The 14,014-nt window shown below is 41.1% G+C and overlaps 1 protein-coding gene and 1 non-coding gene across 2 annotated transcripts; one reads left to right on the top strand and one right to left on the bottom strand.

The window, feature by feature from the left end:
- Nucleotides 1-3,150: 3,150 nt before the first annotated feature.
- On the bottom strand, nucleotides 3,151-4,325 carry LOC148545910 (uncharacterized). The gene is made up of 3 exons (XM_088499106.1): nucleotides 4,236-4,325; nucleotides 3,715-4,167; nucleotides 3,151-3,228 (listed from the first exon to the last, which is right to left on the bottom strand). Exons 1-3 carry the CDS (start codon nucleotides 4,323-4,325, stop codon nucleotides 3,151-3,153), a joined length of 621 nt encoding a protein of 206 aa, XP_088355232.1.
- An 8,837-nt stretch (nucleotides 4,326-13,162) lies between these two features.
- On the top strand, nucleotides 13,163-13,269 carry LOC148545909 (small nucleolar RNA R71). The gene has a single exon (XR_015900881.1). It is a non-coding gene; the product is annotated as a small nucleolar RNA R71 (small nucleolar RNA).
- Nucleotides 13,270-14,014: the final 745 nt, after the last annotated feature.

Raw genomic sequence — 14,014 nt, 5'->3', positions numbered from 1 at the left:
AACTATTGTTATAAAGTCATGCCATTTGGCCTTAAGAATGCAGGTGCGACATATCAATGTCTAATGGACAAAGTCTTCGCCAAACAAATCGGCAGGAACATTGATGTCTACGTCGACGATATGGTCGCCAAGACAAAGATTGGCAATAATCACCTTGATGTCACAGAAATATTTGGACAGCTAAGAAAATACAACATGCGGTTAAATCCTGAAAAGTGCGCATTTAGGGTTCAGAGTGGTAAATTCCTCGGCTTCATGCTCACTAGCCAAGGTATTGAGGCAAATCCAGAAAAATGCCAAGCTATTTTAGACATGACAAGTCCACACACCATCAAGGAAGTCCAGCGGTTAACAGGGAGACTTGCTGCACTTTCTAGATTCTTACCTTGCCTAACTTCTAAATCTTTATGTTTTTTCCAAACTTTAAAAAAGAAAAAAGCTTTCCAATGGACTGATGAATGTGAACAAGCATTTACAACTATCAAAGAAACTCTTTCAAAACCACCAATTTTACAAACCCCCCCTACAAGGGGAGCCATTATTCTTATATTTATCTATCACTAACTGGGCTATAAGCTCCGCTCTTGTTGCAGAAAAGGAAAAGAAACAGTCCCTGATCTATTTTACCATCAAAACATTACAGAATGCCCTTGCCCTTGTCTTCTCAGCCAGAAAACTCCGACCATATTTTCAGAGCCATGAAATCCATGTTTGGAATCCTTTGCGGCAAGTCCTTCAGAAACCTGAGCTAGCTGGCCGACTAGTAAAATGGTCGGTGGAGCTATCAGAATTTGATATCAAGTACAAAGGCCGAGCATCCATCAAATCCCAATTTTTGGCCGACTTTATCGCCGAACTCTCGGTACCAAGTACAACTAAAGACTACATCGAATGGTATTTATACGTTGATGGATCCTCGAACCCACAAGGGTGTGGAGCAGGTATCATTCTTGATGATAGCCACGGCAACGTCATCGAACCTTCTCTCAATTTTTCATTTAAAGCAAGCAACAACCAAAGTGAGTATGAAGCGCTAATTACTGGCCTTAGACTCGCTGCCGACCTAAACATCACCGAACTTAAGGTATATTGCGACTCCTTACTTATCGTGCAGCAGGTAAACAACTTATACCAAGTAAAGGACCCTTTGCTTTCTAAATACCTGGATATCATACAAAATTTACTTTCAAAATTTTCTAAATATGAAATACAGCACATACCAAGGGAGAGTAATAGCCGAGCTGACATTTTGTCTAAACTCGCCAGCACTCAACCAAATGGGTCATCACTTTATCAGCCAACACTGCTCAAACCAAGCATTGAACTAACACAAATCTTAAGTGTAACACAGGAAGCAGATTGGAGATCTCCATACATATAGTATCTCCAGACAGGGATCTTGCCAGGCGACGTCGAAAATGCTCAACATTTCCGCCGACAAGCCTCCTTTTTTACAATTTATAATAATTGCCTATATTGACGAGGATTCTCTTGTCCGTTACTTAAATGTCTTTTCAGAACAGAAGCCGAGCTCGCACTTGCCGAGGCGTATGAAGGGATCTATGGTACACACCTTGGAGCCCAAATTCTATCTTCCAAAATCCTCAGAGCTGGATTATATTGGCCGACAATACGACATGATTGTCAAGCAAAAGTTAAAAGCTGTAACAGCTGCCAGAAACACAGTCCGATCACACATCTACCAGTCGAACTTTTACACTGTTCCGAGGTAAGTTGGCCGTTCAACCAATGGGGCATAGATATCCTCGGCCCTTTCCCCACATCAGCAGGCCAGGTAAAATTCTTAGTTGTAGCAATTGATTATTTTTCCAAATGGATAGAGGCACAGCCTCTAGCCAAGATTACATCACAACAAATGCTTTCTTTTGTCTGGAAATATATTATTTGTCGATTCGGCATTCCTCGGCACATTATCACAGAGAATGGTCGCCAGTTTGCCGATCAAAAATTCACATCCTTCTTGCAGGACTTGAAAATCAAGCAACACTTTTCATCAGTAGAGCACCCACAAACAAACGGGTTAGATAAAGCTGCAAATAAAGTAATACTACATGCACTAAGAAAGAAACTCGATGACGCAAAAGGCCTCTGGGCCGAGCTTATCCCAGAGATCATATGGGAACACAACACCACTGTCCACTCAACAACAAAGGAAACACCCTTCCGGCTAGTCTACTTGTCCGACGCAATGATACCGTGGAGATCTCCCAATCCTCACTACGCACTGAACTAGCCGACCAAACTACAAAAGAGACAGCTCAGCAAACCGAGCTCGACCTCGCAGAGGAAATCAGATCATCAACAGCAGTCAAACACTTAGCCATGCAACAACATATAGCTCGAAGATATAATCAGAGACTTCACCTTAGGTATTTCCAAGTCAACGACCTTGTGCTCAGAAAAACAGAACAAGCTAGAAGACCATCAGCACATGGCAAACTATCAGCTAATTGGGAGGGCCCTTACTGAGTAACACAAGTCATCGGCAATGGAGCTTACCGACTACAAACCTTAGAGGGTAAAGGCCTCCCTAACACTTGGAATGTATCTTCCTTAAAGTTATATTACAGCTAATACCAGGGACAGGCCAGTACTCTTTTTCCTACTGCCAAGATTTTTCCCATAAGGATTTTGCTTGGAGAGGTTTTAACGAGGCTAGCCTACCTGGGCCTTTGAAATCAAAGGTTTTACAACAAATAAATTTATTATCCAGTCAATACTCTTTGCATTTCATACTTCTCATTCATTTAATATTTATACCACCGATCTATACTCCGAACCGATCAATCTGTAACAATCAGTCCAAACAGCCGAACTATAATCTAACTCCGACCATTCGGATACTATCAATCAAACGAACTACTGATCTATATTCTGAATCCAATCATTTAGATTCTATCCTTCAAACAACTGACCGATCTAATTCGGAATCCGATCAATCAGACTCTATCAATCAAACAAAACCTAACTTACCCCAAAACCGATCATTCGGAACCTCTCAGTCAAATTAAAATATCCGATTTCAATTGGAAGCCGATCATTCAGAAATTATCAATGATACAAAAATCCGATCTAAAATGGAGGCCGACCATTCAAAATTCATTAAATCACTCAATCGAATAACTGATCTTAGTCAGAATCCGAACACTGTGATACAAACATTTCAAATAGCCGAATATAATCCGAACCTGAATATTTGGCGAATTCCTGCCAAAACAAATAGCTGATCTTAATAAACAGATTGCCAAACAGATACTCGGAAACTGACTTAAGCAAAATTATTGCCGATCACTAAAACAAAATACAGTTATTATCATACAAAACCCATGCATATTAATCGGCATCTCAAACACCGCCTACTCAGCCTTCCTATGATATTTCTCAATCAAATTAATGGCATTTCACCATTACAACAGTCTTACCTATAAATATTTAGCTCCAACCCAAACTCACATACCAGATAAAAACCAACATATCATACAGTAATAATATTATCATCATAACATGCAAGAAGAAACGTCCAAGTTTGTTCTCTTCCAAAACACAGTAGCAAAATATCAGTTACAAGAACAAAAGCCAACTAAACTGTCTACACAAACAGAACATAAACTGTCATAAGCTCACCATAGGAGCAAAATAGTTTACCAAACAAATTAAACTATCAACAAAAAACAAGCCAAAATCCTATTGAACATTCTCATCTCCTTCCTCAGCAGCACCATCATCTTCGACCATAACACCATCCTGAATTACCTTCCCTGGATCGATGGCTGAAAAGTCCACCTCGGGAGCTAAGAACCTCGCCTGGACAGACGCCCTCTCAAATCCTTCAAGGAAGGAATCAAGAATTTCTCCTTGCTTGTTCTTCTCCAACTCCTTCAATTGAGTGGTAACCTCAATCATACGGGCACCCAGAGCAGATAAGTCAGCTTCTTTCTTTTTTAAATCTTCAACATCATTGGCATAGCTATCCTTCACCTCTTTCAAATATTTCTCAACCTCAGCTAACTTCACCTCTAGCTCTGAAATCTTAGCAGTCTTTATAGCCAACTCTTTCCTAAAGCTCGGATCCTCCTTCTTCTCAACAAACTTCCGATGTATTTTTTCACGGCTACACCCCAAACTCGCCGGCCGCAATCCCACCACCTGAAAATTATAAATTAGTATCCCACGAAACAGAAAAATTTAAAACCTTTACTCCAAAATAAATTTACCTGCATATACTGGTCATTAGCAACATCACCAACCTCGTCGGCCAGAGTTATATCTGTCGACGATTGACAACACTCATCAGCAATATCCATGTATGGGTAATCCCTTCCCCGTAAGGACGAAGAATCAGTCTGATCAGCAATCCCATGCAACCTCTTTTGATTATCAAAAAACTTACGAACTTCTTCAATTGGCACTTCATCTTTTTCATCATCAGAAACGTCAGACAAGTCCACCACGTCACCCTTTCTCTTTTTAGCAATAACCTTCCTCCTCCTAGGCTTTGGCTGATCAACCTCGTCAGTACCGACCTTTTCTGCCTTCGACGTAGACCCTTCCTTATCAAAACCCTTACTCTTCTCCCGAGCTCTCAGACTCGCAGCAGAAACACCTGGGTACTTACCCCCTGGAAAGCAAAGCAAACAAACATTTCAAAAACCTCAGACATGATACAACAAACAAAATTCCAATCCTTACCCAAATAAGCAATAACGGCATCCTTATTCTCCTCCCACTGCAACAGGTCATAAACTGAAATCAACAACCTTAGTCAAATACTCAATTACGCACTCATCCCTTGGAGTTATAATTTTAGGCCCCAGAATATTCTGCGACTCCGAACACCACCAAATAGGGAACTTTTCTCCTAAATTTTCGTCCAAATAAAACGGAAAGTCGGCCTCAAAGTTCCTCACCTTAATATACATTTCCTTGAAATTCTTAAAAGAAGACTTGTATATCTTAAATATGCCAAACCTCAGCGAGCTATTCAAATTTACCCAGCCACCTTTCCACACGCCCTTTGCCTGAAACAAGGAGAAAAACAGCTCCACTGATGGGATTTCTTCCAGAAATTCCATGAGAATCTCAAATGCACGTAGGAACGCCCATCCATTGGGATGCAATTGGGAAGGAGCGCAGTTCAACTGCTTTAACACTTGACACTCAAAATCACTAAACAGAAGCCTCACCCTCAGTTCCTCCAACACACTGATGCACAGAAACTTATCTCTCAACAAATTTCCTTCGGCAAGTATACCGAATTGTCGTCAAGTAAAAACTCACAGTAGAGTGAGGTCGAATCCCACAGAGATTGATTGGTCAAGCAACTTTAATTAGAAGAATGTTCTAGTTGAGCTAAGCAGAAAGTGAGTTGAGAATTGCAAGAAATTAAATGGCAGGAAAGTAAATAGCAGAAAATAAATGACGGGAAGTAAATTGCAGAATCTTAAATAGGGAAGGGAAGTTTAGCATGAAAGTAAATGGCAATAAGTAAAGAGAATGGGTAATATCAGAAATGGGGAATTCATTGGGCTTAGGAGATGTTTCATTCTCCGGATCAAGTTCATTTTCATCTCTTCCTCAATCAATGCATTCATTGATCTCCTTGGTAATCTTAAGTGATTGAATTCCAATTCCTTGGTAATTCAATCTCTCAAATCAGATCAATAGCCAATTCCTTGGTCTAATTGCTCATGAGAAGAGATGAAGTGTGGTCACTGATTATACCACATGTATTTCCAAATCAAAGTATTGGGAGAATTATATGTCACCATATCCGCCCAAACCCCAATTTGGTCCAACATGAGAAAACATTTCTAGCATGATCTCTTCATCCCTTTTCCAAGGTTCAGAAGAGATCCAAGTATGAATAGCTTCTTTTCTAAGATAACTACTCAATTGGATGAAGATTGAAAGCTTTCTAGTAAAATCAAGAGAAAAGAAAGAAGAAGGATTATGAAAACTATTATTGATCCATCAAATTACAACAGAGCTCCCTAACCCAATGAAAGGGGTTTAGTTGTTCATAGCTCTGGGAATGGAAAGCAAAGATGGAGAGTACATTCTGAAAGTTAAACTAGAAGTGCCGAGAAAGTAAAATATAGAGAGTAATTCTAATAATGCACCCCCAAAAGCTCTCTTTTCTAGTTCAAAGCTCTCCCTATTTATACTACTCTTCTGATCTTCTAGTTGGCTCTTCAAGTCTTGGATATGGGCCTTTGGATCTTGAGTTGAAGCAGTTATCATCTTCAGTGGGCTCAGCTTTACTTGCAGAGAAAGTGTGAAGTAGGCAGGGACTTTAGCTTAGGGCGTTAGTGGTGTTAACGTTAAGTGAAAATGTGGGGTTGAGAACGTTAGTGACAATTACCTTTTTCACTAACGTTCCTAACCCAAAGTGGTCCACGTTAACTTCAATGTTAGTGGCACTAACGTGACCACTAACGTTGACCCTTGGCCCTTCGCAAACGTTAATGTGGTTTACCTTTTTCAATAACATTGAGAGTACCCCTTTCTCCCTACGTTAGAGTTCACGTTAGAATAGTTAACGTGGCCTTTAACGTAGGCTTGCCAAATCTTCGAGAGCATTAGTGACACTTACCTTTGTCACTAACGCTTCAGAACGCCCCTACTTCCCACGTTAGAGTTCACGTTAACTAAGTTAACATGACTTCTAACGTGGTATTGATAGCCATCTCCAATGTTAGTGACAAAGGTGAGTGTCACTAACGTTGGCTCATCATCCCTCTTCTCCACGTTAGCTTCCACGTTAATGTAATTAACGTGGCAACTAACGTGGCTCATAGTGGCTCAATCCAACGTTAGTGACAAAGGTGAGTGTCACTAACGTTGGTGATTCTTGCTCCCTCCACGTTAGAGTCCACGTTAACTAGGTTAACGTGGCTTTTAACGTAGCCAATATGGGCTTAGTCCAACGTTAGTGACAAAGGTGAGTGTCACTAACGTTGGCATCATCTTCTTCTTCCACGTTAGAGCTCACGTTAACTAAGTTAACGTGGCTCTTAACGTGGCCAATTGCCCCTTTTGGAACGTTAGTGGCACTTACTTTTACCACTAACGTTGGAATTCTACTTCTCTTCCACGTTAGCTTCCACGTTAACATAGTTAACGTGGCAACTAATGTGGGCTATGATGGCTCACGAAGGCGTTATTGGCAATCACTTTTCTCTTTAACGTTGCAAGCTAGCCTTCATTCTACGTTAGTGGTCACATTAGCTAGACTAATGTGGCTGCTAACGTGGTTCTTCCTTGCTTCCTTTATCCTGAAATCAAGCAATAAAGTGCATCAAAGCTCTGATCCAAGTTATGAGACATGCATCATTCAATTTGTCCTTTAATTCATGCATAATTCTCATGAAATCATGTAAAATTCACAATGTTTGCTTGAATCACGATGTAAGTGATTATTTACCCAAAACTTGCTTATTTCCTAAGAAAATGCATGAAACTACCTTAAAACCATAAAGAAAAGGTCAGTGAAACTGGCCAAAATACCCTGGCATCACAACACCAAACTTAAAGTTTGCTTGTCCCTAAGCAAGTTCTAGAATAAGAGAATGATGAATAAAATGACAAGAGGAATGAATCATTATTGTCGAAGTCATGTTCTTGGTTTTATGGGGTTTCATGCATAGCAACTTAGGTTCATTCCTTTACTGGCTTTCAGACCTTTATCATGCCTTGGAATACTCACTTGATTGCACCTTTTGAGACTTCTATTTATTGATCCCTTTGTCTTTCCAAGGTTTATTTCTTCCTTAGGCTAAGTGTTCTGTGATGGGGCGACTCTTTAAGATAAGCTTTCAGCCAACACTCCCGAACCAGTTGGTTCAAGGTGCTAGGTGTTGAAACACCCCTAAGGACTTACTCCCTCAAGTCTCTCTCCCCCATACATGCACACCACAGGCACATGGTTTGTTATTTTCTTTCCTTGAGGTCTTGGTGTCCAGCACCTCTTTGGGTTACTAGATGTTCTGTAGCAAGGTTGCTCTTGATAGTGGATTTTCAGTCGATAATCCCAGGTTAGTTAACCCAAGTTACCAAGTGATGAAGCACTCCTAAGAACTTATTCATCCAAGCAGATCCTTGGTACAAGAGCACCACAGATAAATCCCTCAAGATTCAAGCCCTTGGTGCCTAGCCTTATTCTTTATTAACTTTTCTTTCTTTTTCAACTCTTATTGTTCTTTTCCTTTTTCTTATTAGGATCTTATTATTTAGCTAGTCTCATGGGGTGTGTTTCAAGCATATGATTCAGGACAGATAGTTGCCTTCCCACCTTTTTGGTGAACCAACTTAGCTAAGTGATTACTACACCACAAATTTAAGAACCTACTCCACAACTTGAACATCACTATAGTCTTTCATAACATCTCTTTTTATTGGATTTAAAAGGACAAGCATACAATAAGCAAGATGAAAATGAAGGCAGGCAATTTGACTAGCAAGCATAGACCTAGGCAAAAGCAAACTTAAAAACAGAATTGAAAATTCCTAAGCTACTATGGAAGCATGTTCTATTTCATACATGATTTTCCTTATTTAAAAAACTTGAAAAAGAAAGATGGAATAATGAGGAAACTCCACCACCTTTTTACTCTTGGAGGTGCTCATGCTCTCCTTCTTGTTTGTCCTCCTTGTGTTTTTCTTGAATGCTTGCACTCCCACTTCCCTTGCTTTTTCCAATCAACTTCTTCCAGAAGCCAGCATCTTCCATCTTCTTTTTCAATGTTTCCTTCTGCTGTTTCACCTTCCTTTCCTCTTGTTCTGTGAGATCTTTTTGGACCTCATCATACCTAGGGATTGCAGAGTGTAGATTATGCATATGACTAGATAGATAGTTCAAGTTGGCTTGAGTGTTTATGTTGAACTCCTCCCTATGTAGTTGTCGTCCTTCATTCAGTACGCTGAACTCATTGAATGCCTTCGTCTGAGCTAGCTGTCGTTGATTGAGTTCTTAAAGGCGTTTGACTTGATGCTCTTGCCTTTCAATCACTTGATTGATGGCTTGAGTGAGCTGGGAGTAGTGTTCTATTTGCTGTTTCTGCCACTCCCCTTGTTGATTCATCCAATTAGAAAGTAGTTCTTCTTGACGATCCATCTTTTGGGCTTGAATGTGCAGTTGTTGTTCTTGTCCCTCCATATAACTCCTCGCTAGCTCCTCAATGGCTCCGTGAATGTGATTCAAGTTGATGTTAGTTGGATCATAGTACTCTTCTTGTTGATATTCTTCATGTTGAGGTTCTTCTTGGTGAGGTTCTTCTTGTGGTGTTCTTCTCCCTATTTGAGGCCTTCTTTGTTGTTGGGCCGGTGTCACATACGTTATACGCTGGAGTGTAACCATCCTTCCAGGGTTTACCCAAGTTGGATTGCTGTCCTCGAAGACTACCTTGGCTTTCGTACACAGCCTAAGGATGGTGCTGGGGAACCAAAGTCTAGCACCTGGATCATTCTTCTCGGCTGATTCTTGAATCCCCTCAGCTATAATTTTGTTCACATTGATGCCTCCACCCTTTACTAAGTAGTGTACCATAGTAGCTCGAGTAACGTTGACCTCAGAATTGTTTGCAGCTGGGAGGATAGATCTCCTCACAAGTTCAAACCATCCCTTGGCTTCTGGGATGAGGTCTCCTCTCCTGATGAACTGAGGTCTTCTATCTGAATACCTTTCCTAGTCAGATCTTATAACACACATATCATTCACAATTTCTTCAAGTTCATCATTGTCGGGGCCGTTACTTATTCTCACGTGGTAACTGGGCTCATCAAAATGTGGTGATTTCAGCTGAAGAACCCTTGTTATGGCATTAGGGTTGAAGTCCACCTCTGTTCCTCTCACGTAACTTTTGAAGGTGGGGGCCTTGGTTTTGTCTTCTCTGACCACATTTGCATAGAATTCTTTGATGAGGTTTGCATTTATCTTTGCTTCTGGGTTTGTGAGCCTTTGCCAACCCCTTTGTTCGATCTTCTCTCGAATCTGTGGGCATTCATCTTCGTTGAACTGGAATGTTAACTCAGGCAATATCTTTTTGAGCTTTATCCGTTCAAATTTACGTTCATGGAATGCAGTTTTGAATTTCCCTTCATCAAAAGGGCTGCTCTCAATCGGTTCCTTTCTCTTTTGCCTCTTGGAGCTTGATGATGTCATGAATGATTTTTGAAAAGTGAAGTTGTTGAGGTTAGTGATGAGTGGTGGAATTCGGTTGGGTTTGGATAGGGTGTAGCTTGGATAATTGTACTTCGAGAGTGAGAAGTTTGAAGAAGTGGTTGCTGGAATGTGAAGGGAAGTACGGACTAGGAATCACTTATATAGGAAAATGATGAGTAAATGAAAGGTGTGGATTGATGGGGTGGTTGTGTGATGGATGGATGGAGTTTTGCATGGGATGAGCACAAGGATCATCAACTTTATGATGGGGTTGGTTCAGTTTCCAAGCTTGTTCTCCTTCCAATGTTGCATGGCAACAATTTCCAATGCAATCCCCCTGGAGACACGTGTATAATCTTCTCTTTTTGTGGTGGCCGAACCCTTCAATTGCCCCATCAATTCTCCTTCAAAATAAAAGAAATGTGATCAAAAGAAAACTTGTGGAAAGTGGCGGCAAAATTTAAAAGACAAGAAAGAGTAACTACTTTTTTAAAATTGTTGTTGTCAACTACTAAGTGCTATTCACAAATGCAAACCAACTGACTAATTAAATTTCCATGTATGCAACCTTGGTGACACCAAACTTAGTTTGTGGCAATGTGGTGTAAGATGATTTGTTCAAGGTGCTAAGAGTGACATGCTATGAGCTGCATTCATGTCCTCTTAGTGTGCCTTGAACACCAAGCTTGTTCTTCACTATATGTTGCATAAAAGGATTTATTCAAGGATATGTCAAAGTTGATTTGCGATCCATGAACCTTGCTTTATTAACTACTTTAAAAGCATGTAAAACATGGGTTGCCTCCCATGAAGCGCTTCTTTAGCGTCACTAGCTTGACGTTCTTCCTTTGTCAGGGTGGTTGGTAATGCTTCAAATCTTCCCCCCTTGCAGTAAACCTGTCTCCATTGGCTTCATCAATGATCTCTACATGTTCTAAGGAGAGAACTTTGTTGATGGTGAAAACCTTAGGTAACTGAGATGGGATGGTGGGGAGATGAGGTGGGATATCTAGGAAGTAAGCTGAGATCACTTTATCCCCTGGAGAAAAATCTTCTGTAGGGATCTTTTTGTTCCTCCATCTCCTTGGTATCTTCTTCTTTGTTTCTCTTGCTGTTATCCTGCTCTTTGTGGTCTCTTTTCCTAGCGTGATTTTGTTGCTGGTCCCATATGATTCTGGTGGTTTTGGCTCCACTTGAGTTTCCTTTAGTTGTGACAGCTGCTGATTATTTTGTTCATCACCCAAAGGAATTCCTGAATGTACAGCTTGTGCCTCAATGCTTGTTTCTCCCACCATCACTCTGTCATGCTCTGTCCTTAGTTCCTTGCCTTCCTGACTTGCTTCTTGTGAGGGTTTGAAGACATTGAAGGTGAGTTGTTCATCATGTACCCTCAGTATTAGCTCTCCTCGCTCCACATCTATGAGCACTCTGGCTGTAGCTAAGAATGGTCTTCCCAATATGATTGGGTGAAGATGACTTTCTTCTATTTTCAGTATGACAAAGTCTGTGGGAAAGAAGTAGTTCCTAACCTTCACCAGCACGTTTTCAACCACTCCTATTGCTTGTTTTTGAGTTTTGTCTGCCAGCCTGATGACTACGTCTGTGGGCATCAGCTCGTTGATTTGCAGCCTCTTCATAAGGGATAAAGGCATTAAGTTGATGCTGGCTCCCAGATCACAGAGTCCTTTATCAAACATTGTTTCTCCTATGGCACAGGGGATGTGAAAACTCCCTGGGTCCTTCCTTTTTGTAGGCAGCTCTGGTTGAATGAGAGCACTGCACTCCTTATTCATCACTATGGTTTGTCCTCCCTTGAGTGAGCTTTTTCTGGTTAGCAGCTCCTTCATGTACTTAATGTATGAGGGAATTTATTGGAGGGCCTTAATGAATGGTATGTTTATATGGAGAGATGCAAATATGTCAAGAAACCTTGAGTATATTCTCTTCTCTACACCACCATGGAGTAATTGGGGAAAGGGTGCATAGAGTCTCAGCAGCTCCTTCTGTGTAATTGTGGTTTCTTGATGATTCTCTTCCTGCTTTCCTGCTGATGTATCTTCAGGTTGTTCTAATGATTTGTTCGGCTCTTCCTCAGTCTCCTTATCCCTTATAGTAACCATCTTACAATCTTTCCATCTGACTTTCTTTGCTTCACCTCTCAGATTTTTCTCTGTGTCACTTGGGAAGTTATCAGTAGGTTTGGGAATCTTCTCAGATAGGTATCCCACTTGAATTTCCAGCCTCTTGATGGTGTCTCCCTGATTCTTGATATTGGCTCGCACCTCCTCTTTGAACACCTTGTTATCTTGAATCTCCTTGCATATGCCTTCAAGTAGAGTCTCAATCCTTGATAGTCTTTCTTCCGATGATGGAGAGTTGAGATTGGAAGGATGAGAAAGGCCATTTTGACTTTGGTATGGATGTTGAGAAGTGTTGTTGGGTGGGTGTTGGTATGACCTCTCTGTGGAGTGTTGGTGAGTTGCATTGTTGTTGGGGTTATGGCGTCTCTGATCTTGGCCTTGGTCTTGTTGATTTCCCCACCCAAAGTTTGGGTAGTTTCTCCAACCAGGATTATATGTTTTGGAGTATGGGTCATGGTTCTGCCTAGGTGAACTCCCAATGTAGTTGGCTTGTTCCTGATCACCCTCTGCTTCTTCATTCACTCCTTCTTGGGTTGCTGCTGAAGTGGTGATTGCTGCTACTTGATTTCTCTCCATCTTCTTAGTGAGGTCAGCTAATTGCTTGGTAATCATCTTGTTTTGAGCTAGCAGTGCATCCACATTGTTCAGCTCCATCACTCCTCTAGTATTGCCTCTTTCAGAAGCATAGAAGTAGTCATTCTCTGCTACAGTCTCAATGACATCTATGGCTTCTTCAATGGTCTTCTTCTTGTTCAGAGATCCCCCGGATGAGTGGTCTACTGCCTTCTTTGATTCATACGAAAGGCCTTCATAGAAAATGTGCAACTGCACCCATTCATTGAACATATCTGGCGGGCATCTTCTTGTCAAGTCTTTAAACCTCTCACATGCTTCATATAGAGTCTCACCATCCTGCTGCCTGAATATTTGTACCTCAGCTCTCAACCTGTTGATCCGTTGAGGAGGATAGAATCTTGCCAAGAACTTGTTCACCACATCTTCCCAGGTTGCTAAACTCTCCTTTGGAAAGGATTCCAGCCATTTAGATGCTTTGTCCTTGAGTGAGAAGGGAAACAGAAGTAGTCTATAGGTGTCAAGATGAACACCATTAGACTTCACAGTATCGCATATCCTCAGAAAGGTGGTTAGATGTTGATTGGGGTCTTCTTGGACACTTCCTCCGAATGAACAATTGTTCTGAACAAAGGTGATGAGCTGTGGCTTTAGTTCAAAGTTGTTGGCATGTATGGTTGGCCTTTGGATGCTACTTCCACAGTTTCCTGGGTTTGGATTGATGTAAGAACCCATAACTCTTCTCTCTTGTCCAGCCTGATGCGCTGGACCTTCTCTGCTATGGTTGTGAGCCTCTTCTTCATGATGGTTCTCCATATTCTCCTCCATGTCTGGTTCAAAGTACTCTTTCTCTTTCTCAGCACCAACTACTCTCTTTCCTCTTGCTTCCCTCCTTAATCTAAGGAAGGTCCTCTCAGGTTCAGAATCAAAGGAAGTTGAAGCCCCGCTTCTTCTACTTGTCATACAACCAACAAAGCAAAAGCAAGAGAGATAGATGCAGACAGTAATTTCTACAGAAATGCTGTTAGTGTGAGTGATGCAATATATCAAACAGTTAGTGGGTTAGTGACTGAATTGTAAACAACTAAGAAAATGGGTAGGGGAAAGGTAAGAAAATAGC

Source organism: Arachis ipaensis, chromosome B9, assembly GCF_059453495.1.
Source record: "Arachis ipaensis isolate K30076 ecotype BB chromosome B9, ASM5945349v1, whole genome shotgun sequence".
In the NCBI taxonomy this organism is placed as follows: domain Eukaryota; kingdom Viridiplantae; phylum Streptophyta; class Magnoliopsida; order Fabales; family Fabaceae; genus Arachis; species Arachis ipaensis.
The sequence above is the reverse complement of the archived record's forward strand: the minus strand, read 5'-3'. Positions and strand labels throughout refer to the sequence as shown.